This window comes from Phaseolus vulgaris, chromosome 1 (genome assembly GCF_000499845.2).
Source record: "Phaseolus vulgaris cultivar G19833 chromosome 1, P. vulgaris v2.0, whole genome shotgun sequence".
In the NCBI taxonomy this organism is placed as follows: domain Eukaryota; kingdom Viridiplantae; phylum Streptophyta; class Magnoliopsida; order Fabales; family Fabaceae; genus Phaseolus; species Phaseolus vulgaris.
In genome coordinates this window covers 51,177,017-51,202,918 of record NC_023759.2, presented here as the reverse complement: position 1 = coordinate 51,202,918, position 25,902 = coordinate 51,177,017, and the positions used below count along the sequence as shown (strand labels likewise).

The 25,902-nt window shown below is 33.4% G+C and overlaps 5 protein-coding genes across 5 annotated transcripts; 3 read left to right on the top strand and 2 right to left on the bottom strand.

Moving 5' to 3' along the window:
* Window positions 1–3,752: 3,752 nt before the first annotated feature.
* On the bottom strand, window positions 3,753–5,812 carry LOC137815292 (heat stress transcription factor A-5-like). The gene is made up of 2 exons (XM_068618421.1): window positions 5,221–5,812; window positions 3,753–5,146 (listed from the first exon to the last, which is right to left on the bottom strand). Exons 1-2 carry the CDS (start codon window positions 5,437–5,439, stop codon window positions 4,040–4,042), a joined length of 1,326 nt encoding a protein of 441 aa, XP_068474522.1. The 5' UTR covers window positions 5,440–5,812; the 3' UTR covers window positions 3,753–4,039.
* Window positions 5,813–9,781: 3,969 nt separating this feature from the next.
* Window positions 9,782–10,953, top strand: LOC137816127 (probable polygalacturonase At3g15720). Its single transcript, XM_068619217.1, has 4 exons — window positions 9,782–9,961; window positions 10,044–10,251; window positions 10,326–10,407; window positions 10,509–10,953. Exons 1-4 carry the CDS (start codon window positions 9,782–9,784, stop codon window positions 10,951–10,953), a joined length of 915 nt encoding a protein of 304 aa, XP_068475318.1.
* Window positions 10,954–12,578: 1,625 nt separating this feature from the next.
* Window positions 12,579–14,577, top strand: LOC137815291 (probable xyloglucan galactosyltransferase GT14). Its single transcript, XM_068618420.1, has one exon. It carries the CDS (start codon window positions 12,798–12,800, stop codon window positions 14,229–14,231), a length of 1,434 nt encoding a protein of 477 aa, XP_068474521.1. The 5' UTR covers window positions 12,579–12,797; the 3' UTR covers window positions 14,232–14,577.
* A 1,005-nt stretch (window positions 14,578–15,582) lies between these two features.
* Window positions 15,583–18,759, top strand: LOC137815290 (uncharacterized). The gene is made up of 8 exons (XM_068618419.1): window positions 15,583–15,779; window positions 15,855–15,917; window positions 16,005–16,071; window positions 16,168–16,268; window positions 17,573–17,617; window positions 17,702–17,992; window positions 18,145–18,247; window positions 18,380–18,759. Exons 1-8 carry the CDS (start codon window positions 15,663–15,665, stop codon window positions 18,460–18,462), a joined length of 870 nt encoding a protein of 289 aa, XP_068474520.1. The 5' UTR covers window positions 15,583–15,662; the 3' UTR covers window positions 18,463–18,759.
* Window positions 18,760–20,696: 1,937 nt separating this feature from the next.
* On the bottom strand, window positions 20,697–24,791 carry LOC137815304 (selenium-binding protein 2-like). Its single transcript, XM_068618444.1, has 7 exons — window positions 24,450–24,791; window positions 24,174–24,369; window positions 23,601–23,828; window positions 23,020–23,251; window positions 22,768–22,875; window positions 22,391–22,663; window positions 20,697–21,114 (listed from the first exon to the last, which is right to left on the bottom strand). The coding sequence occupies exons 1-7, from the start codon at window positions 24,556–24,558 to the stop codon at window positions 20,833–20,835; spliced, it is 1,428 nt and encodes a 475-aa protein (XP_068474545.1). The 5' UTR covers window positions 24,559–24,791; the 3' UTR covers window positions 20,697–20,832.
* Between the last annotated feature and the right edge of the window lie 1,111 nt (window positions 24,792–25,902).

Genomic DNA, 25,902 nt, shown 5'->3' with positions numbered 1-25,902 from the left:
AAACACGTTTCTGCTTCCAATCCAACGCCAACAAAACCAAGATTCACGTTTACAGAGCTAACATTCATTTCAAATCTGATGATGAGCCTTCAGCCTTTTAACATTTCACATTCACATTATTCCAATGTTCCTAATCATTATTCTAATAACGCCACATGGACCATCTTCAGTTCATACAAATACAGTGTGACATGGTCCCATCAAAATCCCACAAGTGACCAAACATACAACACAGAAGACAGAGTTGAGTAATTGTGAATAATATTTAGAACTTGGGTACAAATTCTGTCATTTTAGGCCAACTTTTACTACCATCAGGTGGAAAATATGATCTCCTCTATCAGCTATTTACTGAGATGTTACCATTTAAAAAACCAACGATAACAGATTACTGAACACATCCGACCAAAAATATATATTAATAAGTGAACTTTAAGCATAATTCAACCTTATAAAATCGGTTTATAAGATAAGATTTTCACATAATTCAACCTCATAAAACCGATTTATAAGATAAGATTTTCATTCCCTTATACACTAGAAAATGAAATGTGAAATATTTTATATTTTGACTATAACCACAGGCAATATCATCCAACTTTATTAGGTGGAGAAAGAAATTGTATAAGCTAGTTGGATGGAAGTGCTATAAAGATGAAAGAAGGAATTGGTCCTTCTATTTTGGGAAGGGATGATACACTGTTATAGAACACTATACAACATTGATTGATGTGGTTAAATAAGCAAAAGGGGGATGGGAAATCAGAGTGTTTTTGTATCCAAGGAAAATAATTCCAATTAAAGTAACATAGAAGTAGAAAAACATTGATCACCTAACATATATGTGTAAGAAATGGTTTTTAATTTTCTGAAGGGTCAACCTACAACAATAATAACAAAAGATCTGAAAGCCACTAGTCCAGAAAAAGGGATGGCATGGCATGTTACATCTTTTCTTACCTTATCAGAAAGCTCAAAAGCAGTATTAGATGCAAAGTTTTCACTCTTCTCTTCTCTGCTCATTGGGTTTACGCCAACGGTTGCCCCATATACAAGCACTGTTGAAGAGATTATGCTAGAAGCAATCTACTAAACATATCTCAAGTCTCTGTGTATATAATTAAAACTAGCAGGTCACAAAAAGTATGGAACTACAGACTTTCCTATCACACAACTCAACTTCAATGATGGATTAATTGTGCTGTTCACTTCAGATTTGCTTTCCTATATGGGGTTAAGCTTCAAAACTGAGTTGCATAACTTGCTTAACTTTCAAACTACAGAGGCTATTTTGGTGACCAAGATTACCATAGTCCTCTTTTAAACAATAAGACATGATCCCTTGCGTTTGATCCACAAAACCTTGTTCTAGTAACATTCAAGAAAGTAAGAAAAGTAGAATTGAAAAACATGCAGGAGTTGGCTATATAGACTCGAGATCCCACAATAGTACTCCATCATCATAAATCAGATCAGGGCAAAATGGAAACATGCAACAAGAGATTGTTTTAAATGAGGTGGTTTTTTTGCAATTCATTTTTTTAGATGCTATTTTGTCGACCCACATGAAGAAATCAACTTCTTTTCCCTTGCAATCAAAATCTGGCAATATATTAGGAGCTATCTTCTGCACTGCACGATTGGTTTTTCTCAATACCTCCTATTAAGTCAAATATAACTAGTCTTTCCATTGACTCATGCCGATTGATTTTTCCAACTCCATTCTAAAACTTGACATTTGCTGACACCAGAACTTCAACAAAAACCTAGCTTCTGGAAAATATTTACCCCTCTTAGCATTCCCAACCCAACAATTGAAGACCAAACTAATTTCAAGAAAAAAGTTAAACGCTGCAACTAAAAAATATATCATTTAATTTTTGTATACCCTGTTTCCAACAAAACGATATCACCAAATTAAAGTAGTACCCACAATTTTTTATCGTATCTGTAACAAATAAGCACCATAATGCCATGGAAAATGAGACATCTTTTGGGAGAGAAAAATCGATACTTTCATAGACACGCTGGTCATACATATGTTTAAAAGTAAAATAGAAAGCATTTAAAGGGATGATCTAAAGTACAAAGGAAAGCTAATGGGGGAAAGAAAGGGGAAAAGAGAAGGGAGAAGAGTTTCCCTCATCCATTGTGAGTTCTAACCTATCAAGTCTTGAAGTCTTGACCTCTTGCGCATGCAGTAATTACCTCACAGCCTCTATTGTAAGGATTTGCTCGTATTGCATGACAATTGTAGTAAGAAGCTCCAGCCCTGTCGCACGGAACCATGTCTCTCTTCAGTGTCTCATAGCTGATGTACTTTTTCTGCATTGCCAGAACTCTTCTGTTGGTCTCCGAATCCATGTCCGGGTCGGTCAAAAACTCTCCAATCGTCTTGGTGCAAACCCTTTTGGTCATCACAGCCATTTCATTGTGTTTCAACAGATTGAGGTCCACAAACGATAGGCCGTTGGAGATTGGGGCATGGGAGTGGAGCAGAAGAAGGGCGAGACAGAGAGAGAAGGTGGAAAGGAATCTGGGTTGGGACATCATTGTGTGTCGAGAGATGTTTTGTTTTGAGTCAGTGAAAGTGAGATGCGTGGTTGCTGGAGGGTTATAAATGGGCCACTAGGTGTGTAGGAGTGGCGCAACACAGTAACATAGCATAGCAGATGTTGTGTTACAACTAGTCAACCATATTAGTGCCATCATTACTGTCAGCAACCCAGAATCAGAGAAATGATTACAACACAGAATTAGTAAACACTCACTGAATTTGATTCATTTTTTCACATCGATGCTTCATTAGTCAATTCATCAATCACCTTTCTCCCTTAATTAGCTCTTAGTTGTCTTACTGTTCTCTTCTATATATAAAGAAAACTATAAACAAATCGCTATACCTACTATGCTCTTTTTCTTCACTTTCTCCATAAATTATGGTTTTCTTCTTGTGTATTAGCTATAGGAACACTAAAAATATAAAACTCCTTTTTTTATGCGCACTGTTTTGGTATCTTTCATATCACAGCAAGAGTCAATTTCCTTCAAGATTTATAAAAAAAATTGTCAATTAACTATATAAAAAATTTCCTTCAAGTTTTGGTATCTTTCATATCACAGCAAGAGTCAATTTCCTTCAAGATTTATAAAAAAAATTGTCAATTAACTATATAAAAAATAAATTCTCTAAAATATTTCTATAAAACCTCAAATCTAATCTAGCTAAATTATTGATGACAAAATGAGGGGATGCAAGAATTTTCAGAAAGACAAGAAAAAAGACAGTTTTACCACGCCAAAAGGCTACCAAGAATACTGAAACAAAAGGAAGAATGGAGAAAGAATACGGAAAATTAAAGTTAAACTGAAACAATTAAGTATAAACCATTTTAGTGAAAATATGTTAACCAGAAAAGTTTACTGATAGCCCTTTTTGTTATGTGTGAAGAAAAGTAAGTGGAAGAAGTAGAAATGAAGCAAGCAAACTGAACAAGCAGAGAGCATCTGTAATTAACCAGTTAACTTTGATAAAGATAAAATTATGCTTTTGGGACAAAATGACCTTATTTTAGTTTAGGGTGTGTTTATTTGTAAAATTTGGAAAATAAAGTTAGTAGCTTTAAAACCATGAATGAATTACAGTGGAATCTGAAGTTTACGGTGCAAGGAGTCCTGCATCTCAGTAAAACAGAAATATAAGCTATATGTATGTGGTATGAAGCAAGAAACAAAGCAATCCGACAAAGAAATGCCACGCAATTATTCACAAAGTTTATTGAATCTGTTAAATAAAAACATTCTAAACGTTAATCTCCACAAAAACTGCCACGTAGCTAGCTAGTACCTTGTATACATCAGTGACAATGTGTCCAAGACAAATGCAGATTATACACGTTTTACACAAAATAGGTTGCCTTATACACGTTTCACAAAATAGGCATAAAAACTGATGCCAAGTTTCAAATAGTATGTTTGATTTATCATAAAACTCACATACCAATATCAAAACTAGTATTAAGGTTCCAGGACAACATGGTCAGAGTGTGTGATCCATGTCCATAACATTTCCAGCGATTCCATGAACTGAGCGTTCTTCATCTTGCTCAGCGACATAAGCATTTACTTTGTGGGGGGACATTGAGCCTTCATTGTCTCCACAGCCTGGTCTTTCAGTAAGGAACTGTTCCCAGAACACATCATTTACTCTAACTGGAGCAGCAGTTGGGGGAGCCTCAGCTAAATTAGTAACCTCGTTTAGATTTTTGCTTGAAGAAGCTCCAGCATCATATTCTTTACTATCATTGCCACAAAATTTTGATCCTTCTCCAAATTTTGGACAGTCTATTAGGGATGGGGACTTATCTGTGCATGTATTTCTCTTGGCTTGTAACGGAGAAGATGCCAGAGATAGATTCAAAAGACAGGATATATAACTGTCACCATCTTCATAATTTGAGTCCAACTTGGGGCTCTCAGCAGAATGCATCTGAAATGGAAGAGATTCTCCAGTTTGTGCAATCTGAGGTAGCATAATCTTATGTGGCCTTTCTCCATCTTCATTTGAACCCTGTGTACTACATGACACCACCAAGTTCGTATCTGAAACAACAGGTGACAATTCCAGTGCGAGTTTATTGGAGAAATCTTGATGAGAAACATTTCCAAATTCCATTCCAAATCTTTCAACAAAGGTGTTTCCAGCAAGAGGCTGCAAGTGAAGGTCATGAAGCTGAGGAGGTAATCGCCTTTTCTTGTTATAGGCCAGCAAATCCATGGACTCGATCTTGCGAGTGATGTGTTGAACAAGAGCAGGATTGTGAAGAGCCTTTTGAAAGACGGTGAGCAAATTTTGCTGCCTCTCCTCCATGGCATCCAATCGCAGGCGTAGATCTTGAAGATGAGTGTTGGCAGCGGAGTGGAGGTGTTTGAAGCGGAGAATATTGGATTGAATGGTGGTGTTGTCCTGTGAAAGTTTCTGTATTTGTTCCTCAAATGCAGACCTTTCTGAATCCACAACAGGTTGTGTGAGTGAGTGACTGTGGATAGGTTTTCTGCGGTGAATATTGTTTAGAAGATGCTTTTGATCTTTGAGAAAATCTTCATTGGCAAACTCCCATCGCTCAGGGTGTACTTTTCTGAATCCCTGACAAAAGAGATGAATAACTCTGCCATCACATAAGCAAAAGAATATGATAAAAAAGAGAATGAGAGAGATACATATGTATTGAGCTGACGGATGAAGCTGGAGAAGTTGTTGTGCTTGAAGAAAGTGGGAAGAAGAAGACGAGAGAATTCAGCAGGGTTCCAGACGATGAAGGTGTTATTGGTTGAACTCCATGATACTATTTCATCGGTGGATGATTCATCCACCATCTCGTATGTCTTCAGTAGGAACGGTGCCGGATCTGTTGACCCTGTTCCCTCCATCATCATCATCTTCTTCTTCTTCTTCTTCTTCTTCTTCCTCCGATGATAGATAGATTCAACACGACACAAAACACGACAACTTATTCCTATTCTTATTCCTATTCCTATTCCTATTCCTGTTTGATCTTAAGGATGTAACGTCCTCAGTTGACTTTTCCTTTGTCTGTGTTGACCAACAACTCCTACAGGATCCATGCTTCCATAAACACCAATTTACCTTCTTACCTTCAAAGCTTTGTCTCTGTGTTAATGGATTTTATCTCTGTTTATTACAAATTATTATTTGTTCAATCGGTATCTAAGCCTTCTAATTAATTCAAATCATCAAAATGTTTTTCTCCATCATTTTGACTTCAACTATCCTCTCCCCCTTAACCCCAGACACAACAATCCCTAATTCTCTTTTAAAGGCAATTTTCCCTTAACAATATCATTTAATGATATTTAATTGATGTAACCAACATAAAATTTAAAATTCAAGTTTTATGTTTATATATATATATATATATGAAGAAATTTAGAAGTGATGGTTATATATTTTAGATTTAGATATTTGAAATGTCATTTTTGTGTTTCATTTAAGCTTCTGGATGGTCAAAAAGTGAGTTATGAGTTTCAGATTTTCATGTACGGAATGTATGTTATAAATAGTGCTGAAAATTGAGATCTGAAACTTATTTATGTTTGCTTATGGATCTTGACATCCAGAAAGTCATTTATGTTGTCTAAGTAAGCTTTTGGGTGACTAAATCTGAAAGAGACATATTTATTATGAACTTGCATATCAAGAACTTTGTGATTTGACTTAGGGATATGGATATTTAGAAGATAATTTTTTTAAGTTATTAAGGACAAAACAAACATTTCAGGTGAGTATGTTGAATGAAGATTTGAATTGATCTGGTAGAGAATCAGCCTTAAATAAGAGATGTACCTCATTTTGGGCCTTCTTACTTTTTACACCCTCTTTTTTTCTCACACTCCCATCTTTTATCTGAAAAATGCCTTCTTCAATTGTTAGTTTTTCTTCTATAATCTAAATTTATAACTGTCAAAATTTCACTTCCGAAATTAAACTTCTACAAATATATTTTTCTGTTAAGGAAATAAACTTCTCTAAGACCATTTATCATGGATTCCGTAATTTACCTTATAGAAGTCTATTTGTTTATATTTTTTTTCGAAATTAAAGTTCTAGAGGTTCTATTCTATAGGCATTCCAGAGTTAAATTTGGAGAAATGAATTTAAATTGAGAATTCATGGAACGCGCACAAAATATATTTGATGTGGAAACTCAAAAGAAGTGATGATTTTATTGAATTTATTAATCTTAAAGTTAATTTTAATGTTTACAAGTTTAAAATTATGAAATAAACAATATACACGAAAAAATAGTTTGGATTATGCTTAAATATTTTTTTGGAAAAAGTATAACTTTTTTAAAAAGAGATGATAACATAAACATGTAAGAAATAGGATATAAAATGATTGCATGAAGAGTTTATTATGCTTCACTCATCAAACTAAGATGATGAGGCTATTATGATATTATTTTTTAAAAATATTTTCTATTTGATGATGAAGCCTAAAATAATTAAAAAAAATCTTTAAAAAAACTATATTTATTGATTTTCATATAATTAAATAAGGAAAATTAAAATAATAAGAAATGTGATTCTGAAATAGATTACTTTACTTTGTTTAATATTCTTTCTTGTTTTATTAGTCTAGAATTATTTCTTAATTGGTATCAACTTCTAAAATTATGTTTTGTATAACTTTTTATTTGTGGAAGTTTAGTTGTATATGTTTTTTAACGTGTTTGATTTTATTTTCTACGTTTTTGTGTTATTTTTCTTCATTTTTTGTGTACATTTTCATATATTGCCATATGGTGGTGGAATTTTTAGGTGTTTCAATGGAATTAGGATGTTAAGTGATATTTTTAATAAAAAAATCTGATTATAAAATAATTTAAAAATATATATAATCTTTCATCTATCGTTAATTATAGAACACAATAATCCTAAGCAAAAGAAATATCATAAACCTACATGTACAAATTTAATATTTATTTTGATATTATAAAATATCTCAAATTAAAAGAGAACCGATTATTGTTATTATTTTATATGTCAAATAACTTGTCATTTTATACGAGTAAAAATAATCTATAATTTAATGCAATTAATATCATGCAAGATTTATTTACTATGTTTTTTTAATATATGATAATTATTGAATTTTAATTTCGGTATTTAATATTTTATTATTTTTTGTTTTTAGGAAATTTATATTTTTTTTGATAAAAAAAGGCTATATATATTTATATATTTAACAAAAATCTATTGTCAATTATATATTTTTTTAGAAATGATATTAATGGCGGATAACAATATTAACATATATGTATATATATATATAATATGCTGATTTATTTAGAAGATATGAAAATATTACTTTATTTATTTTATATATATATATAATGTTTAGAGAAGATACAAAATTAGAAAATGGAAGATTTGTATAAAAATATTTTAGTATAAGTTTTTTTAATAATAGTGAGTTTTAATTTCTTAAAAGTTAATATTTATGAGTTAATTTCAATATATGTTATAAACATGAAAAATGATGTTTTGAGAACTTTTGGAATTGTATATAATTCTTGAATTTAGAAATAAATATATATAATAAAGAGTAAATTTATAATTAAATGATATTTTGATATAATAAAATATTAAAATAATATTTTCTTTTGGAACTATATTTTTTAAATTCATACTCTGCACTAGTTAGTAAACTACATATATTCGGTAGAAGTAAATTACAACAACGAATTTTGTTTCAAAGAATATGTTATTGCAAGTGATGAGTTTTTTTATGGTAACTTGGAATAATGCACGAGATAACGCAATTGTTGGCCATAATGAGGATCATATATAAATGTGTTTTTGGAGGAATGATCTTATTCATTCCTATTTCTGATTTCTGATTACAATCAGAATTACATTTTCCCTCCTTTATAAAATTTATCATCCTCTAGTGCAGTTTTAACTTCACAAATCACTCACTCAACACCAACAATAGTGTTTTTTCTTGTTTACCTTAAACATGAAGAACCTATTTTTTGTCCTTCTAATATTTGTTAGAGTTATTGCTTCATCTACCTTCTGTCCTTCAAGTCTCACCTTCAACGTTCTTAGCTACGGTGCCACGGGGAATGGTCACACCGATGATACACAGGTATATTTTTTCTACTTTCTATCACACACTTTTTTTTTTTTTCATATAAAATATCTGATGTTAAATGTAATTCTCAACTTTACTCTAAGGCTTTCCTAAAAGCATGGAAGGACGTGTGTGGTGCAACTCGGAATTACGTAAAACTTCTCATACCCGACAATAAAATGTTCCTGTTGCAACCTCTGTCGTTTAAGGGCCCTTGCAATCCAGCAACCATTGAAGTTCTGGTAAATCATAAACAATTATTTAACGTAATTTCTGCACATACATTTATGGGATTATACTCTTTGCCTTGTAGAGATAGTATTAAGTTTAGATTTGGCTAGATACAGATATAACGTTATTATCCAAAATAGAGTGTTCTAGATAAGAGTACGAGGGATCTCAAACTCAGAACATTGAGAGTGACCGAGAATAAGTATAGTCTTTGTCTTCTGTGTATTTGATATAATTTTCTGATTTGTGGTGTGCCTTTAATTACTTGTATCAGAGAGTTTTGAACTCGGTCCGTGGTGCCACAGTCTCCTACCTTCAGATATAAGTCAATAAGACTAAAAAGTCAAATTTCTTTTCACAACCTCCAATCAACTTACATGTTGTGAAGCTCGGTTATGATCAAAATGGCGTCATCGATGTTTCTGATACACCGCGGACACAGACACACGGCGGAAGCGTGTCCGACACAGTGTCGGACGCTTTTTATTGGGCCGGAAACGGCCCTCTTTCTGGATACGCGGAGGAGACACGTTTCCTTCCTTGGACACGCCAGAAAAGCTAGAAAAAAAAATTGTTGTTCAGTGTTTTAAAAACCTCTTCTCTTTCACACTAAATCTCTGATAAAATCTAAACAAAATCTCAAACAAAATATTAAAATTTTCAAAGTAAAAATTAAACATTATATTTTCTTTTTGTTTTTTTTTATATAACAAAATATATTACTACATTTTAATTTATATACAGGCGTATTGTTTCTTATAATTTTCAATTTATCGTATCTGTGTCCGGGCTTGTTAGCTTACATGTCTCTTAGTATGGGACTAATGATCGTACACTATGTTATATATGATTACTAGTGATTATTTTGTGTGAATAAAATGATATGTTTGAATGCAGCTGGAGGGGACTGTCACTGCCCCAGAAAGAGTTGGGGTTTGGAAATTTTTGGATAACAGAAGGAAATGGATACAATTCTCGGACATATCTGGTCTTGTAATGAAGGGAGGAGGGCAGATAGATGGACAAGGTGCTGCGTGGTGGAACTCCAATGATGTCTCCAACAGGCCCACTGTATGTTCAAATGCATATATTTATTCACACAGAATTCAAACAAAATATAACTGAAACTGATAAACTTCAACAACATGTTCAGGCTCTTCATTTCCATAACTGTAAAGACGTAAGACTTAGTTCGATCCATCACAAGAACAGCCCCAGAAATCATATAAGCATAGATACGTGCAATAGCCTAGAGATATCCCACATTCACATTACTGCACCAGAGGAAAGTCCAAACACCGACGGCATAGATATCTCTGGATCATCCAACATCTTTATACACAGTTCCCACATTCAAACTGGTAATTAACGTATCACTGTTTCTTTGTTATTATCACTTTCCATTGATTAATTAATTAACACATATTGATCACAGGTGATGACTGCATTGCCATAAACTCGGGTACTTCTTCGGTTAATATAAGCGATATTTTTTGTGGACCTGGCCACGGCATCAGGTATATATATTAGGTTAATTCGACAGCCATTTAAGAAGCTTCATGGGTTATATTTGAATTAACGTGATATTCCCTGTGTGATGTGTTGGGTGAATGAGAAGCATTGGGAGCCTGGGACGCAACGGAGAGGATGCGAGAGTTGAAGAGATATACGTGAGGAACTGCACCTTCGTGGGAACATCGAACGGAGTGAGAGTGAAGACATGGAGGGGTGGACGAGGTTATGCGAGGAAGATAAGATTTGAAGATATTAAAGTTGTCGGAGTGAAGCAGCCGGTGATTATCGACCAGGAATATTCCTCGGTGGAGATGGAAAGTGAGAGAAGTGCAGTGAAAATAAGCGAGGTGAGTTACCGGAACGTGAAGGGAACAAGTAGCAGTGACAGTGCAGTGGAGCTGAGTTGTGATCCGAACGTAGGTTGCAGTGAGATTTTAATGGAGGATATTTCCATAACCAAAGAAGATGGGAGTGTAGCAACTGCATCATGCACAAATGCACACGGCACCTCCTCTCACTGCAATCCAATCGTCCCTTGTCTTAACTAGTTTTCCACCTCACACTTATTTCTTTAACTTTTATTCTTTTTTTTTCTTTGCTTTTCATCTTCTAAGATTTGGAGATGTAAGTAGTGTCATCTTCCTTGGGTTAATATAATCTTACTCTAAGAATATAATTTTTTATTCTGCGTTTTTCCTAACTTTTAATTAATTTTGTGGATGAATAAAAAGACTTCTTCGAAGGATTTATTGAGAATGTGCAATAGAATTCAAAAGGTCAAATGTTACAAATACAAATTTCATATGATATAAAGTCACATAAAAGTGAGATAAGAAATGTAAAGAATTAAGATAACTTCAATCTTTAAGGGGAAACAATTACAATTATTTTTTATTTATTTTTATAAAAATTTTAATGTTAGACATTACTATATAATTTGACATTTCACCTAAGCTGACATCTCAAAGATGTTATCAGATGCAAAAAAAAGTATTATTAAAAAAAATATGAAAAAATTAGACCAAAATATATTTACAAAAACGATATATAAGTAGACTATATATACCTATTGATAAAAAAATTTAAGAAACAAACTAGAAGAAAACCTATTTTACAAATGAAATGATTCTTCATGAATAAATTATAAATTAGTTAACTTATCAGCACGCGCATTCTCTTCACGAAAAGTATGAGTAACTATAAACATAATATTACGTCATACATTAATATATAAGTCTCATATTTTAAGTTTATTTCATAATATGTATAACTTCATTTATTTACTTCAATAATATATAATATACAATATTCAATTTACTCTGGCTTAAGTTTTCATTTTTAATTTTTTTAGTAATGTTATATTTATTTTCTCTTTTTTGATGTGTACTATTCTAAATCCTACTCTCACAACTAAACAAAAAAATCTCTTTCAATAACTCAATTTTTTTTATCGTGTAACTTAAATTTCAATAATTATGTTAAAATTTTAATAATTAAACATGAAAGTAATAAAATCATTATTATAAATATGAAACACATTTTATGTATTTAAAAATATTTTTTTTATATATTTGAATTAAAATACAATTATAGTATAGTTTATATAATTGAAAAATGATGATATATACCTAGGCACAACATGTGTGTAAGTACTTTATTTTTCTTTCTACATTTTTTTCCTTTTTCCCCAACGAACATAATTTTTTCTTAACGTATTGAATTATTAGGTTATATACGACTCTCCATCATAACAGAATTGTTATTTACCGGATAACGCCTTAGGTGTAAAGTTTATAATTCTTATATTATCTATTTACTGTGCTTCTTTACAATTTTCGTTTTTTTTAAGATTTATATTTATATATATTTTTAAAATTAAAAAAGTATGAACTGTTTTTATCTATTTACTTTTATTTTTCTTTTATTAAGTAAAAAAATGAGATAGAATATGAAACTCGGTAACTATTTTATTAGGATAAATATTTTTATTACCTTTTTAATTTATATATAAGAATCTCAGTAGGACGAAAAAACAAATTATATATATATATAAACCTTCAAAACGTATAAAGAAGAATAAACGAGATATTCTTTAATTATTGTATTAAAATGTAATTTAATATCTATTATTGATAATTTAAATTTCCTTAAAGAGAAGAGAAGAGTTATGATTTGCTTTGGCGCCGACAAGGTAACGGACGTTTGGTGTTCCGTGTTCCGTGAGGCGGTGATTCATTGGACAATACGAAGTCATGTCTTTGAACATGATCTTGTCTTAAATGGCAATTCCAAAAGCTATTGAGTTTGTTTCGTAGGTCTCTGTCTGAAGATTATCAGCATCAGAAGCTAAGCTTTCAAATCCCACTTCACTCACACTTGAATTCAACACCAAATGGAAAAATCAGTTCTGATCTCCAGAGTTTGCTACGAGAACCACCACTTCTGCCTTGCAATTCTCTTCTCCTTTCTCTTCTGCTCTCTATTCCTCTCCTTTCGTGCTCCCAACCACGCACTCACATTCAAACCCCTCACCAAAAATCTCACCACCACTCATCCCTGCACTGGCCGCTATGTTTACATCCACCAACTCCCTTCACGCTTCAACACTGACTTGCTTCACAATTGCCACTCCCTCACCAGAGGCACCAACAAACCCAACATGTGCCCTTATATGCAGAACATGGGCTTGGGTCCTCAGATTGCCACCTCTCAAGGGGTTTTAACCAACAACACTTGGTATGCCACCAACCAGTTCTTGTTGGAGGTCATTTTTCACAACAGGATGACCAAGTATTCCTGCTTGACCAACGATTCTTCCTTGGCCTCTGCAATCTTTGTCCCCTTTTATGCTGGTCTAGACGTTAGCCGTTTCCTCTGGCTCTCTAATCTCACAGACAGAGACTCCTCTGCTCGAGATCTTCTCCAATGGCTTGCAGACAGACCCGAGTGGAACAAAATGTGGGGCAGAGACCATTTCCTTATTTCTGGGAGGATTGCTTGGGATTTCAGGAGACAGCGCGATGAGGAGTCCTACTGGGGTAGCAAGTTCAGATTTCTTCCCGAATCCATGAACATGTCCATGTTAGCAGTTGAAGCAAGCTCGTGGAACAATGACTATGCAATACCCTACCCAACTTCTTTTCACCCCTCAAAGGACACTCAAGTTCTGCAATGGCAGAGAAAAATCAAGTTCTGCAAGCGGCCGTACTTGTTTACTTTCACCGGAGCTCCAAGGCCTGAACTTGAAGGTTCCATCAGGGGTAAGATCATAGAGCAGTGTCGAGCTTCGAGTGTCTGCAAATTCGTTGACTGCAGCTACGGTGTAGAGAGATGTGACGACCCTGTCAATGTTATGAAGGTTTTTGAGAGTTCCGTGTTTTGTCTGCAGCCTCCCGGTGACTCTTACACCAGAAGGTCCATTTTTGATTCTATGGTGGCTGGTTGTATTCCCGTTTTCTTTCATCCGGGCACTGCTTATTCGCAGTACAAGTGGCATTTACCTAAGAATAGGAGTAGGTACTCTGTTTATATACCTGTGAAGGATGTGAAAGAATGGAATGCGAATGTGGAAGAGGTGTTGCTGAAAATTCCGGAGGGTGAGGTCTCAGCAATGAGGGAGGAGGTTATAAAGGTGATTCCGAATATTATTTATGCAGATCCTGCGTCTGAGTTAGATTCCTTTGAAGATGCGTTTGATTTGGCAGTGAAAGGAATGGTTGAGAGAATAGAGAAGGTGAGGGAGGCGATGAGAAGAGGCATAGATCCTAGCATTGGTTTTGCAGATGAAGATCATTACAAGTATACATTTTCACAAAATTTCAGCTAAAGGAAGAAGGCATGTATTACATGGCATGCCGTTTGATGATACTAGTATTCATGCCAGAAAAACACCATTCATAGTTAACATGTTCCCTTGGGAGGATCCGAATGATACAATGTTTGTGTTTTGGGTGTTGTGTCTCTTCTTAGTTATCCATTATGCTTGCTTCTGATAGCAATTGTAGCAAGAAGAGTAGTACTAGCGTTTAATGCAACCAAGCATATAGCAGTAAAAGCATTTTTGTGATTGGGTTGTTAGCTATAAGTTACAAGTAAAAAAATGGTGTATTTTGAAAAGAAAAGTATCCATTTGAGAATAACAACGTAAGAACATGTGTGTTGTAACATTTTAACCCTGTGTTTGTTAGTGTCTGCCGACAGTGATTTTACTCTGTTACTGGTGGTGATGAAGGAAAAGGGCATTGAAAGAGTAGACTCATTCCACGAGTCCCCTGTTATCGCCTGCAATTAAGGCCCTCTTTTTCTTTTCTAAAAAGACTCACCATGAAAAAAATATATTATTTTTCAAGTCATTATTTCTAGTCACGTGATTATAGGTTTACCAGGAATAATGAATACATTTATGGTATTTTCAACTTTACAATGTATTTTTGGATGAACATAGTAATATCCTTATGCATCTTTCACATATTAGGAAATATATTATATTTGTTTAATGCATTATTATTAGGAAATATATTATATTACCTTTATTGTTAATAATTCAAATTATAATTTGTATACTACTTTTCAAATTTCGTAGTGGCTTCCAGATGAATATGTTGAATATATGTTTTGATTTATATTATTTATTGATGTCAAAATGGACAGTATGTTCCATTTGGGTTATTGGTCCGTTAGAAATTCTTAATTTTTTTATAAAATTAATTTAAATATGTTAAAATATAAAAAGGTAAAATAATAGAAACTTTAAAAATATATTTTTTATTTCTTTTAAAAAAATGGCTCATCATTAAGATAGTGGATTAAATTTTTCATCTCATCCTACCTATTTGAGGGTGATTGTTATTACTATTTATTTGGTTAATTGATAGTGTTGATATATATTTAAATTCAAAATTAAGTAATTAGTAATATTTATAATTTCAAATTTTAACCATTTAGTTAAGTTTAATAGGTTAAGATAATTACGATTTACAACAAAATTAGTTTTTGTAAAATAAGAGAATTCTGTTTTTTTTTTATATTATAAATTCTGTTTTAATAGCAACGCAGGGGTTCTAATAGTAGCCATTCACGGAAGAATGGGCTTAACGTGAATCAACCCAGCCCAAATCTTTGAACACTGAGAGCCCAGAAGAGATGACAAAGTTCAGAGAGAGGGAAAAAAACAGTGTTCTTTCTTCACTCTCACTGCGCTCACCACAATTCAATCGAATCGTGTTAACGTTTTTTTGGAAGTGCTGAGAAAACGATTATGGAAACGTTTCAGTTATTCTCTTCCTCTGCTTCCGACTTCGGAATCTTCGATGATGCTGCACAACAATCTCCTTCCATACCTCTTCCTCCTTGCGTTGAAGTTCTCGCCTCTGAGGTATTCTTCCTTCTCCCTTCCTCATTCTTTCAAACGATGTCGTTTTTAATACTGCTTCTTTTCCCTCAAAATTAGGCTCCTTCATCCGCCAACCACAATTTGGAGTCTGTAAATTTGGATGGGCTTACTTTGTTAAAGGTGATGTTTCTTTCTTGGTCTTCAAAATTTTGTCAGGAGATTATGATTCAGTTTTATAGTTTATGTTATTTTATGAACGATTCTCAGGGGCGCGTGAGTACCCAACAAGTTTTTGGCTTGTCAAACTCCGATTTAGTTCCCGGGAAATATGAAGGTGGTGCTATTTCGTTCCTCGCATTTCTGTTTATTCGATCATTTCTATGTTGTCGATGACTGAATCAGTTGAAATCTTGGGTTCCCTTTTGGCTAGGAGGACTGAAGCTGTGGGAAGGTTCACTTGATTTAATTAAAGCCCTTCGTTCAGATATCAGAACTGGCCTTATATCATTTGGCGGGAAGCGAGTATTAGAGGTGGGTTTCTCTTTTTCTAGCTGATTGTTTACTTTTCAGTTGAAATTCTGAATGCATATTTGGAAGCCTGTAGCTATTAGCTAGTATGGATATATATAACATAGGTGTGTTAAAAACATATTTAAGTTTTTATGCTAGATATACAATAGAATTTAGAACTTGCACAGCCAAATTTATGCAATTGTTGGTATAGCTTTTAGTGTGGAGTCCCTCCCAGGCATAATTGTTCACATAGAAGGATACACATTGCAGGAAGCATGTACACACATCCGAAACCGTTTCTTATCAATACTTTCCGATTCCGCTGCAATGCACTTAACTTGGATATTAATATGAAGATATCCGGGAGTCTTCTTAAGGTTACCTCTTGCATTTACAGAAGAGATATTTATTTTGTCGATTTTGCTTTTTTCTGATAGTATATTGAAGAAAATGACATTATCAAGGGGTTCCATTTTAGAAGATCAAATTATTATTGGAAAAATAAAAATAATCTTTGAGTAATTTCTCCAATATCATTGATTGTATTTGTTAAAGACTTTCAAAAATTTATGCAAGAATATCATGGGGGTAGTGACTGCCACAAAGTCATTTGTACATTGCACAGCGGCTGTTGTAAAGGTTGTCTTCCCAGTGTCTTATCATGTTCTACCGCATCCTGTTTAAAAACATCATGAACGTTTGATATTTAATGATAGGGAGCCAATTTCTAGGATTCTTTCTACTTTACTTTTTTTTATTTCTTGCATTTTTAGGAAAATTTAATTCCATAGAAGTATAAGACCTTTTTGAAAATATAGGTAGTTACTTATCTTTTTCCATGATTAATTGTATGGAAATAATGAATAGGGTTTGACACCCACTCATGCAGTTAATTGCAAAGATAGAGTATGCTTTTTTATTCTTATTTTTAACCTCCTTCCTAGTACAATGGTTTTAGTCACCAAATGTTGAGCATTTCTGGGATTTTAGCAGGACTTAGTTCAATCATGTTTGAATTCTTGTTTGATTTGAGTATGTGGCTAAGATATGTTGTACTTCTCTAAGACGAGCTTTTAGAAAGTCAGAATGTATCATTTCTTAATTTTAATTTAAAGTGCATCGTGATCATAACCCTCTAAGGAATATAAGGGTGGATGCTCCGTTTAATTTCTCATGATAGAGATTAGATAAACTCACTTTAGAGGGTTTCCCTCCAGTTTATATAGAGATTTATTAGGAAGATATGTGCAATGTATATATATCTTTAAGTAGAAATATTGTTCATCTATCTCAGTTTCTAGCATTCAATATTTTATTTTCAGGTAGGATGCGGCCATGGATTGCCTGGAATCTTTGCATTGCTCGAGGTGAAACTACAGTTCATTTTGGCTTTGCTTTAGCATCCTTACCTTTTGAAAAATATAATAATGTGCTTATTATGGTTGCTTTAGGGGGCGGCTGCTGTACATTTTCAAGACTTCAATGCTGAGGTCCTACGTTGCCTCACCATTCCTAATTTACACGCAAATATTTCTGGAGAATCTCAATCATCACCATCCAACCCGACAATTTGTGAGAAGGCAGAAGTTCGTTTTTTTGCTGGTGACTGGAGTGGAATTGATAAACTGCTCCCTCATGTTAGTACAGATGATAATCGTAGTGGTGGTTATGACTTTATTCTGATGGCTGAGACAGTTTACTCGGTCAGCAGTCTCCAAATTCTCTATAATCTTGTAAAAAAGGTATTGTTTTGTTCATTGACGAGAGCAAAAATGATACTTCTGTGTTAAGTCATTGCATTGTAAATATGAGTACACTTATCTGAGTGTTTTAATGCAATGTTTTTAATTATAAAATATTGTTTTCCTTATACATCGAAGTTTTTGATATACAGTGCTTGCAACATCCTGATGGAGTTGTGTACATGGCAGCAAAAAAGTATTATTTTGGAGTAGGTGGCGGAAGTCGGCGATTTCTGTCTCTGGTAGAAAAGGATGGTGAGCTAGTGCTGACATGCAATTATATTCACGCTGGATTACTATTCTGAATTTCTGATTCTTTGGGTATTATGGCCTTTGCAGTTGCATAATAAAAAGTGGTAATGTCATAATTTCCTTATATTTGTGCAGGTGTCTTCACCAGTAGCCTGGTTGCTGAAATCACAGACGGTTCATCTAATGTGCGTGAAGTATGGAAGCTTGCACTCAAGTAGTAATACTATTTTCTTCCTTCACCTTTCAAACTATCCCCTGTTTATTTGGTCACGATTTTCCATGTGTGTGGGAAGTTGTTGTAGAAATCGTGTGGTGAGGAAAGAATCTTGTCCCCATTTCATGTTATACTTTTCTGCCTCTACTGGGCTTAGTTTTTCTTGGTCTATTGTATTTTCTATTAGGTGATGCAAATATATATTTTTTTCTCATTTGTATTTATTTTGATTCCTTGAGGGATAAGGTTTTTGTTTTTGTTGTATTTGCTTTTATTAGATGCAGTGCATTGCTGGAGCTAACCCCTTATCAGATAGTAAGGAATCGAAGAATGATCATCAAATAAGGGAAGTAATAGCAATTTTTTCTTGTAGTTTTAAGTTGCAAAGCTCCTATAATATGATAAACAACAGAAAGATTATATGTTGATCCAACAAAAATCCATAAGATCTTCTTATATAATTATCGTTTATGCAACCAATGATATTATTCATTTTTTTTTTCTAAAAGGCTCTTGCGGAACAAAAGTAATTATTCCTTGTTATTTTTTTAATGTTTTTATTACATTATTTGCAATAGGGGAGAAAACCACTTAGGAATTTATTATTTTAAAACTCTATATAGCACTGCAAATAATAACGAGTAAAAATAGTTGCACACCCATCAATATTTTACATTTGTTTCTTTTTAATTATTTTTTTCAATAAAAAATTATTTTTGACAAAAGATGAGGGCAAAATATTTTGAATTTATTAATGATACGCTTTCATTTTCCACCATCTCGCTGCGTTATTAAATGGAAGGTTGATTTCATTATCCTTTTGTTAATATTCTTTTCACATTTATTGTTTTGCAATGCAACTTTACATTCAAACAACTTTGTATTATGAATTTTGATTTTAGATTAGCTTCTAGTTTTTATTTGGATGAAGAGCCATTACTTTTTAATGTTTATGTTCATAGCATTGAAGTTTTTATTATTTAGTTGTTATTTCAGAATCTCGAATTTTCTTTCATGTTTGAATCTTATCATTTGATGAGGTGTAGGTGATTGTAATTATCGGTTACCAAATTATAGATAAGAATTTGAAGGCCGAGTCATGGGCGACTTTAAGTAGAAGTAAACTTTACTACAACTTCTAAAACTAAAATTATTTTTTATTTAGTGTGTTTCCAAAAGCCTTTTCTTCCGCTCTTCACTTTTAATACATACAAAGAATACAAGTTCAAAATTCTAACACATCTAGTAACTTATGCATCTGAACAAACAACAATTTATACATGTTCATGTTCAAGGATTTGTAACTTACCTAACATTATCTTATAATATGGAAAAATCTCCTCAACTTATAATATGGAAAAATCTCCTCAACTCAGAGAAGTAAAATCCACGAGACCTAATCTAGAAAATGTTTTCACTATGAAAGTAAGATTATAATATTTGTTTCTCACCTTATAAGGATAACACTCAAACTCATTCAACAAGGATGAAATACAATCTCTCTCTAACATTTCACTAGAATTTTTAATCTCACACTATGATGAATATCTATTCCCTCTTTTATCTCTATGTTGTTATTCTCCCTTTGTTTTTCTCTTCCTCACAAGTTCTCTTTATATAGAGAATGAGAAAAAGATTTCTTCATAAAAAGTCCGTGGATAATTAATACTTATTACATTTTTTAGATACCTTGAAAATACTATCTTCAACCTTTTACGTTAAGTTTCAATGTCTTCAAAAAGATATAATTTCAAGACTTTGGGACGTATATCGTTAAATATATTCAATGGATCAATTACCAATATTAATGGATTATAGTCTCCATAGGATTCCCATTATTAACCTAGTTGCCTCAAAAAGAAAAAAGAGAACATGTTGCGATTATAGTGCTTCTAAATTGTCTAAAAATTATAATTGGATAAATACTGTGGTTAAGTATCAAGTTATTTCATCATAGGAACTGTAGAAATCGGGCATGCTTAACTCTTGTCGCAAACAAACTATTATATACAAACTTGCTATTTATATGCTCTTTTGTTGTTTTGCCTTAGAATAGAACCAGGTAAATTTGTTGAATCCCAAGCCAGCTCATTAATCTAGAAAGTTAAAGTCAAATTCAAAACGCATTGTTGACAAGCAATCACTTTTGTCATTTCTAAAAGTTATATGCTTTCTTTCCTCTTTTTGTTCACACACTTATTATAAGTAGGTGGGAACCACAAAATAACTGTAGAGAGGTTTAGCAGAGGAGCTTAACATATTCATGAAATTGCAAACTGTCTTCACAACAGCATTATTTATAGCAAAATGAGTCCTTGCAACCACATCATAGATAAGTTTATCAAAGGGAAACAATGGCATGTCACATGTGTGCTTAAATCCATATATCTGAAGTACAGTCACCACCAGGATATCTCATCTCATGGGCAAGAGAAGGACCATGAGGCTCAGTTCCAAAGTCCACGAAGAAGTTGGGGTTGATTTTGAGGCCACCTTTCTGAGTATCAACATCAATCTGTATTATGTGAGAGCCCTGCTGAACAAGATCTGGATAAAATTGTTTGTCCCATGTACTGAAGAGTGAGTTGGTTGCATACAGCCTCTTCCCATCTAAACTCAACTGAATCATCTGAGGGCCTGCTCTCAACTTTTTCCCCTGAAAACCAATGTGTTACTCTTAATATCAGCCACTTACCAGATGGATAGATACCCTTCAATGTCCATGAATAAATCAGATATAATGTTTTTGCTCCAATGAAACAAGAGATTACATGCATAAATGACAAGATGCTACAACTCACTTTCACTTTTTGACTCTCTTCATGAAGGGAATACAACTGTTGTTATAGTTGGAGATTTCATGAACAAATATGGCTAAATTATAATATACGAGTACATAAACTTCACCTAACCAAATTGATAATAGTACGCTTACTCAACTGTTACAAAGCAGATAAGTTTATTTACCTGTTTTTTTTTTAGTTTTTTCATTTGGAGGAAAGTAATTTCGATCCTAGAAGGCTAAAATTGAAGCTTATGCCTCAGCTTTTAGAGATAAAACAGTTCCATAACAATACAAATGGAAATGACACGCTAGTGAGTTACTTGGTCAGAAGATAACATGACACTATACTTGAATTATTAACTTATAGAAATGGTTGGAAAAATCAGAACTAATTCTCCCTCTTTGGTGCAGATACAAAATGGACATTTATCTCATACTGTGATGGATATCTATTATCTCATTTACTCTCTATGTTGTTCTTCCCCTTGCTTGTTTTTCTCTTCCTCACAAGTTCCCTTTATATAGAGAATGAGAGAAAGACTTTTTCATAAAAAGATAAAGAGATAGTGGATAATTAATACTTATCACATTTTCAAGATACTTTGAAAATATTATCTTCAACTTTATAGGTCGAACTTCATAGTTTTCATTAAAGATATAATTCCAAGACTTTGAATATATCCAATGGATCAATTATCAAGATTCATTGGTCATGGTCCCAACAAAAACATATATCGTGGGAACTTCTCATGCGGTGAGACTGAGGTGGCGAAAGGGAACAAGTGCGAAGCAATTTGTGTTTCTAGACCAGCTGAACATGAAGTGACTAATGAACTACGTTTGCGTATTTAAAATTTTCATAAACTGAATCAAAACTAGAGTGCAAGTATAATCTAAATGTATACAAGAATCAAATAATTCACTCACATGCCTTGCTAAGAAGTCATTCATTTAAGCATATTCAGTACAATTTCGTTTCTTAAGGTCATTGAATACCAATCATCATTATTAAAAGTAATATTTCACTCCTCTCCTCTCAATTTTCACTTCACTCTACTCAGCAAAATTTCTTTGTATTTGTCCAACAAATAGTTAACTCCTAACAAGTATTGTGCGATAAGTTACAATAGGGCTAGATTGCAATTACCTGAATCTCTGGAACTTCAGCTTGCCAAGTTTCTCCATCATCTGTTACAGCTATTATAGGGCTTCCTTTCTGGATAAGTCCACCAACCCATACTTGTCCAGTTAATTTAGGATTTTTAATGTCCTCAATGTTATATTGCCTTATATCCCCGTGAAGCCAGTTCACGAAGTACAGAAATCGGTCATCAAGAGAAATCAGAAAATCAGTTATAAGTCCAGGCATTTCAGGAAGAATCCAGTTTTGCACTTTCAGAGGTTTCACTGATATGGAAACCTACAAAGTAAGCTTAGTCTATAAGTATTGAGGACATTGATATATTGGTTTAAGTACATATACTGACCAGAAGAGAATAGATATTAAGTATCCTTTTCATATACCTCATGGCTCCATGATCCATCTTGGGTCTTGAAGAATCGTATCATGTTACTTGTCAATGCACTCCCAACAAAACCTGTATCTTTAGCAGGATCATGCAAAAACCTTATCTGCATTGAAGGTACATTAGCTATAAAATATGCCAATTTTGCAAATTGACTCACAATTACAACTTAAAAGCAAGAGGAAAGTGCAGTCATAGTTAAATAACACAGGTAGTAAACAGGCTTCAAATACACAAATCAACAACTTGCCTCTAAGGGTAGAAGCCCTGAATCACCAAGGTCTAGTGTTTGTCTCAGTTCGCCCCCAGGCCAGTCATATACATGGAGATGCCGGCCGTATAATCCCTCAGAGAGATGCTCCAAGTTAAAACCTTTGGTGAAAGCTCTTGGAGCACCCCATGATGTGCTAATCATAGTGTTGTGACGTGGTTGGTACCAAAAGTCATATCCAAATTGTGGACTGTGCCCTGGTTTCTCCCACCTAAGCAATGTGAAGCAGGATACAACATAAGTTTCAAACAGAATAGCTGCTAGCCAATGACATGACACACGTAATGTTTAATACACAAGCATTATGTAATCAAACAATTCTATCTAGACAGATTCACTAAACTCGTCTACTCAACCTTAAACTTTATTTCAATGTAAGATTGACACCATTTCATCTGTATGCTTGTTACCTAAATCCAAAAATAGGCCTTTAAAACTAGAGTATCTAACAGAGTCAGAGACATGCAGAGGTGAATAATGTTAGATACACTCAAGAAATTTTCGACACGCCAAAAAACATTCTCTTCTCTCATTTCCCAGTCAAATATCTAGAATAGTACCTTCCTTTCACGTTAAACTCTGAATCAAGAAGAAGAAATCCATTGCCTTCAGCATTTCCATCCTTATCTCCAAGACATGAGATCATAATTTCACCAGAAGCAAGGCAGTGAGACGTGTGTGGATAAGCCAATCCAGTCTTCTGGATGATATCTGCAGGCTCAACAACTTTGTGCAAAGATGGAGCCTTTGGATCTGTTTTCACATCAATCACATATACGCGACCTGATCTGAAACATGACAAAAAGAAGACTTAAAAAGGGAGGAAACAAAAAGGGTAACTAGAATAAAGTTGATATATTTCGAATTCAATAAGTGGGCAAACATATATATGTTAGGAAAAAGAGAAGAAGACAAAAAAGAAAAGGAAAAAACACCAGAAAGACAGGGCTCCTATTATGACATAATTTTTATCACACAATCACAACTTCCATAATGCTTTCTTTCATGAATTTCTGTTAGAGAATGATACATAAAGATGTGCCAATAACGCATGCAGCATGCATATAAAGTACAATAAGGAATGTTTTTCAGTAGGGATATTGTTCAGTAGAAGTAACGGTTTAGGGTCTTACACAAGCGCAGGTACGATGAGAAATCTTCGCTGTGCTGATGGATCTCCAAAGCAAGAGCTGCATGAATTCCAGCCAGTGTGATGCAGTTCATCACCCAAATAAGGAACAGGAAGTCTATGGATGACTTTGGAAAAAGTTGCAGAGTTTGGATCTACGTCCACTGTGGCCACATAGTCAGGCTTCTCAATTCCCGTTCCTGAAAGGTTTCATATTGAATAAAAAATGAGTGAAGAATGAAAGCAGAAGTTGCAGAGGACGTTAATGGAAGAAGGATACCCGAGTAAACAGCGGTGACATAAATGAGAGACTCTCTGGGACCAGCCATGGCTTCCAGTGGGGAAGCATAGCCTGGCCCTGTTTTGCAGCATCCATGGCCGTTACTCATCTTTGTTTCTCTCCCTCTGATTCTCTTGTTGGGGTCTTTATCTCAGCCTTTGGAGAAGATAATCACATAAAGGGAAAGGGAAAGAGAAAGAGAAAGGGGAATTGAATATTCACGTGGTGCAAAGAAGATAAATAGGAGTGATTGGTTGCAGTTAGGAGCCAGAAACACAACACTGCACAGACAATGTTGTTTTTTATTACGTTAGTGTCTGAGATGCACACAGTCATCAAAGTGGTCTTTATACGTATTTGATTCGTATATTGGTATGAATCGCGTCCAAGTTGGATGCATAATCAATCACAACGTACACTTGTCGAACTAATCGCTTAGCCACAAAACTTGAAGTAGTTTTGCACATGGTATATCATTTTATCAGTTTCAGTTAAACATCAGTTACCTTTTTAGTTTGAGTTAAGTTTTAGAGTAATGATATTGATATATTTACAATCAATGTATTTAGATTATAACTGAAAAAAAATTTATAAAATTGTATTGATCAAATTAAGTAAACAACAGTTATAAACTAATGTATTTTAATTTATAGTTGTGAAAATAACATTTTCCTATATTTTATATATAATATAATAGATAAAATGATTTTTTATAACTTAAGAGTGATGGTATAAAAATTTAGATATAAATAGTCAATCCTTATCTCTTCTTTGTGACTGAAATTTTTGTGAAGAGGGTCTTTCAAGATATCAACTTATTATTATTGGAAATAAATTGATAAAGAAGAAAAGTGATGATAGGATGTGAGATGTTTTACAGTGATATCAACGATCAGAAATTAAAATGATAATGGAACAAAAGTTATGATAGGATGTGAGATGTTTGATGGTGGTACCAACGATAATAGAACAGAAAATTAAAATAGTATTTTTTATGAGATCAAGGAGACATGCGTGGTTTGATTGAGTTGTTCTTTCTTCTGCATATCACATCCATCAATATTTTTCTAATAAAAAGACTTCCAGAGGTACCAAAGGTTGACAAGTGTCCCTAAAGAATTGAATGTTTTAAATCTTTTTTTTTTGGTTCAAGAAGATCTCATATTTGACTTTAATATTTACTATTTAGAATCACTCTGATTCATTTCTCTTTCTTGACATCATAGTTACAAACAAAAAGAATGCATTTATTTTCTTTAATATATATTAGACGAGACTTACAAACCTGTCATTTCAAATAAACATGCTGTATATTTGATATTTTTAATAAAATTATACTTACTGTTCTTTTAAATTTTAAATAGATATTTAATTCTTATATATTTTAAAGTTAAAATCTCTTTTTAATCTTTTATATTTTGTTTAGAATAAAGATAAAGTAAAAAAAATAAAT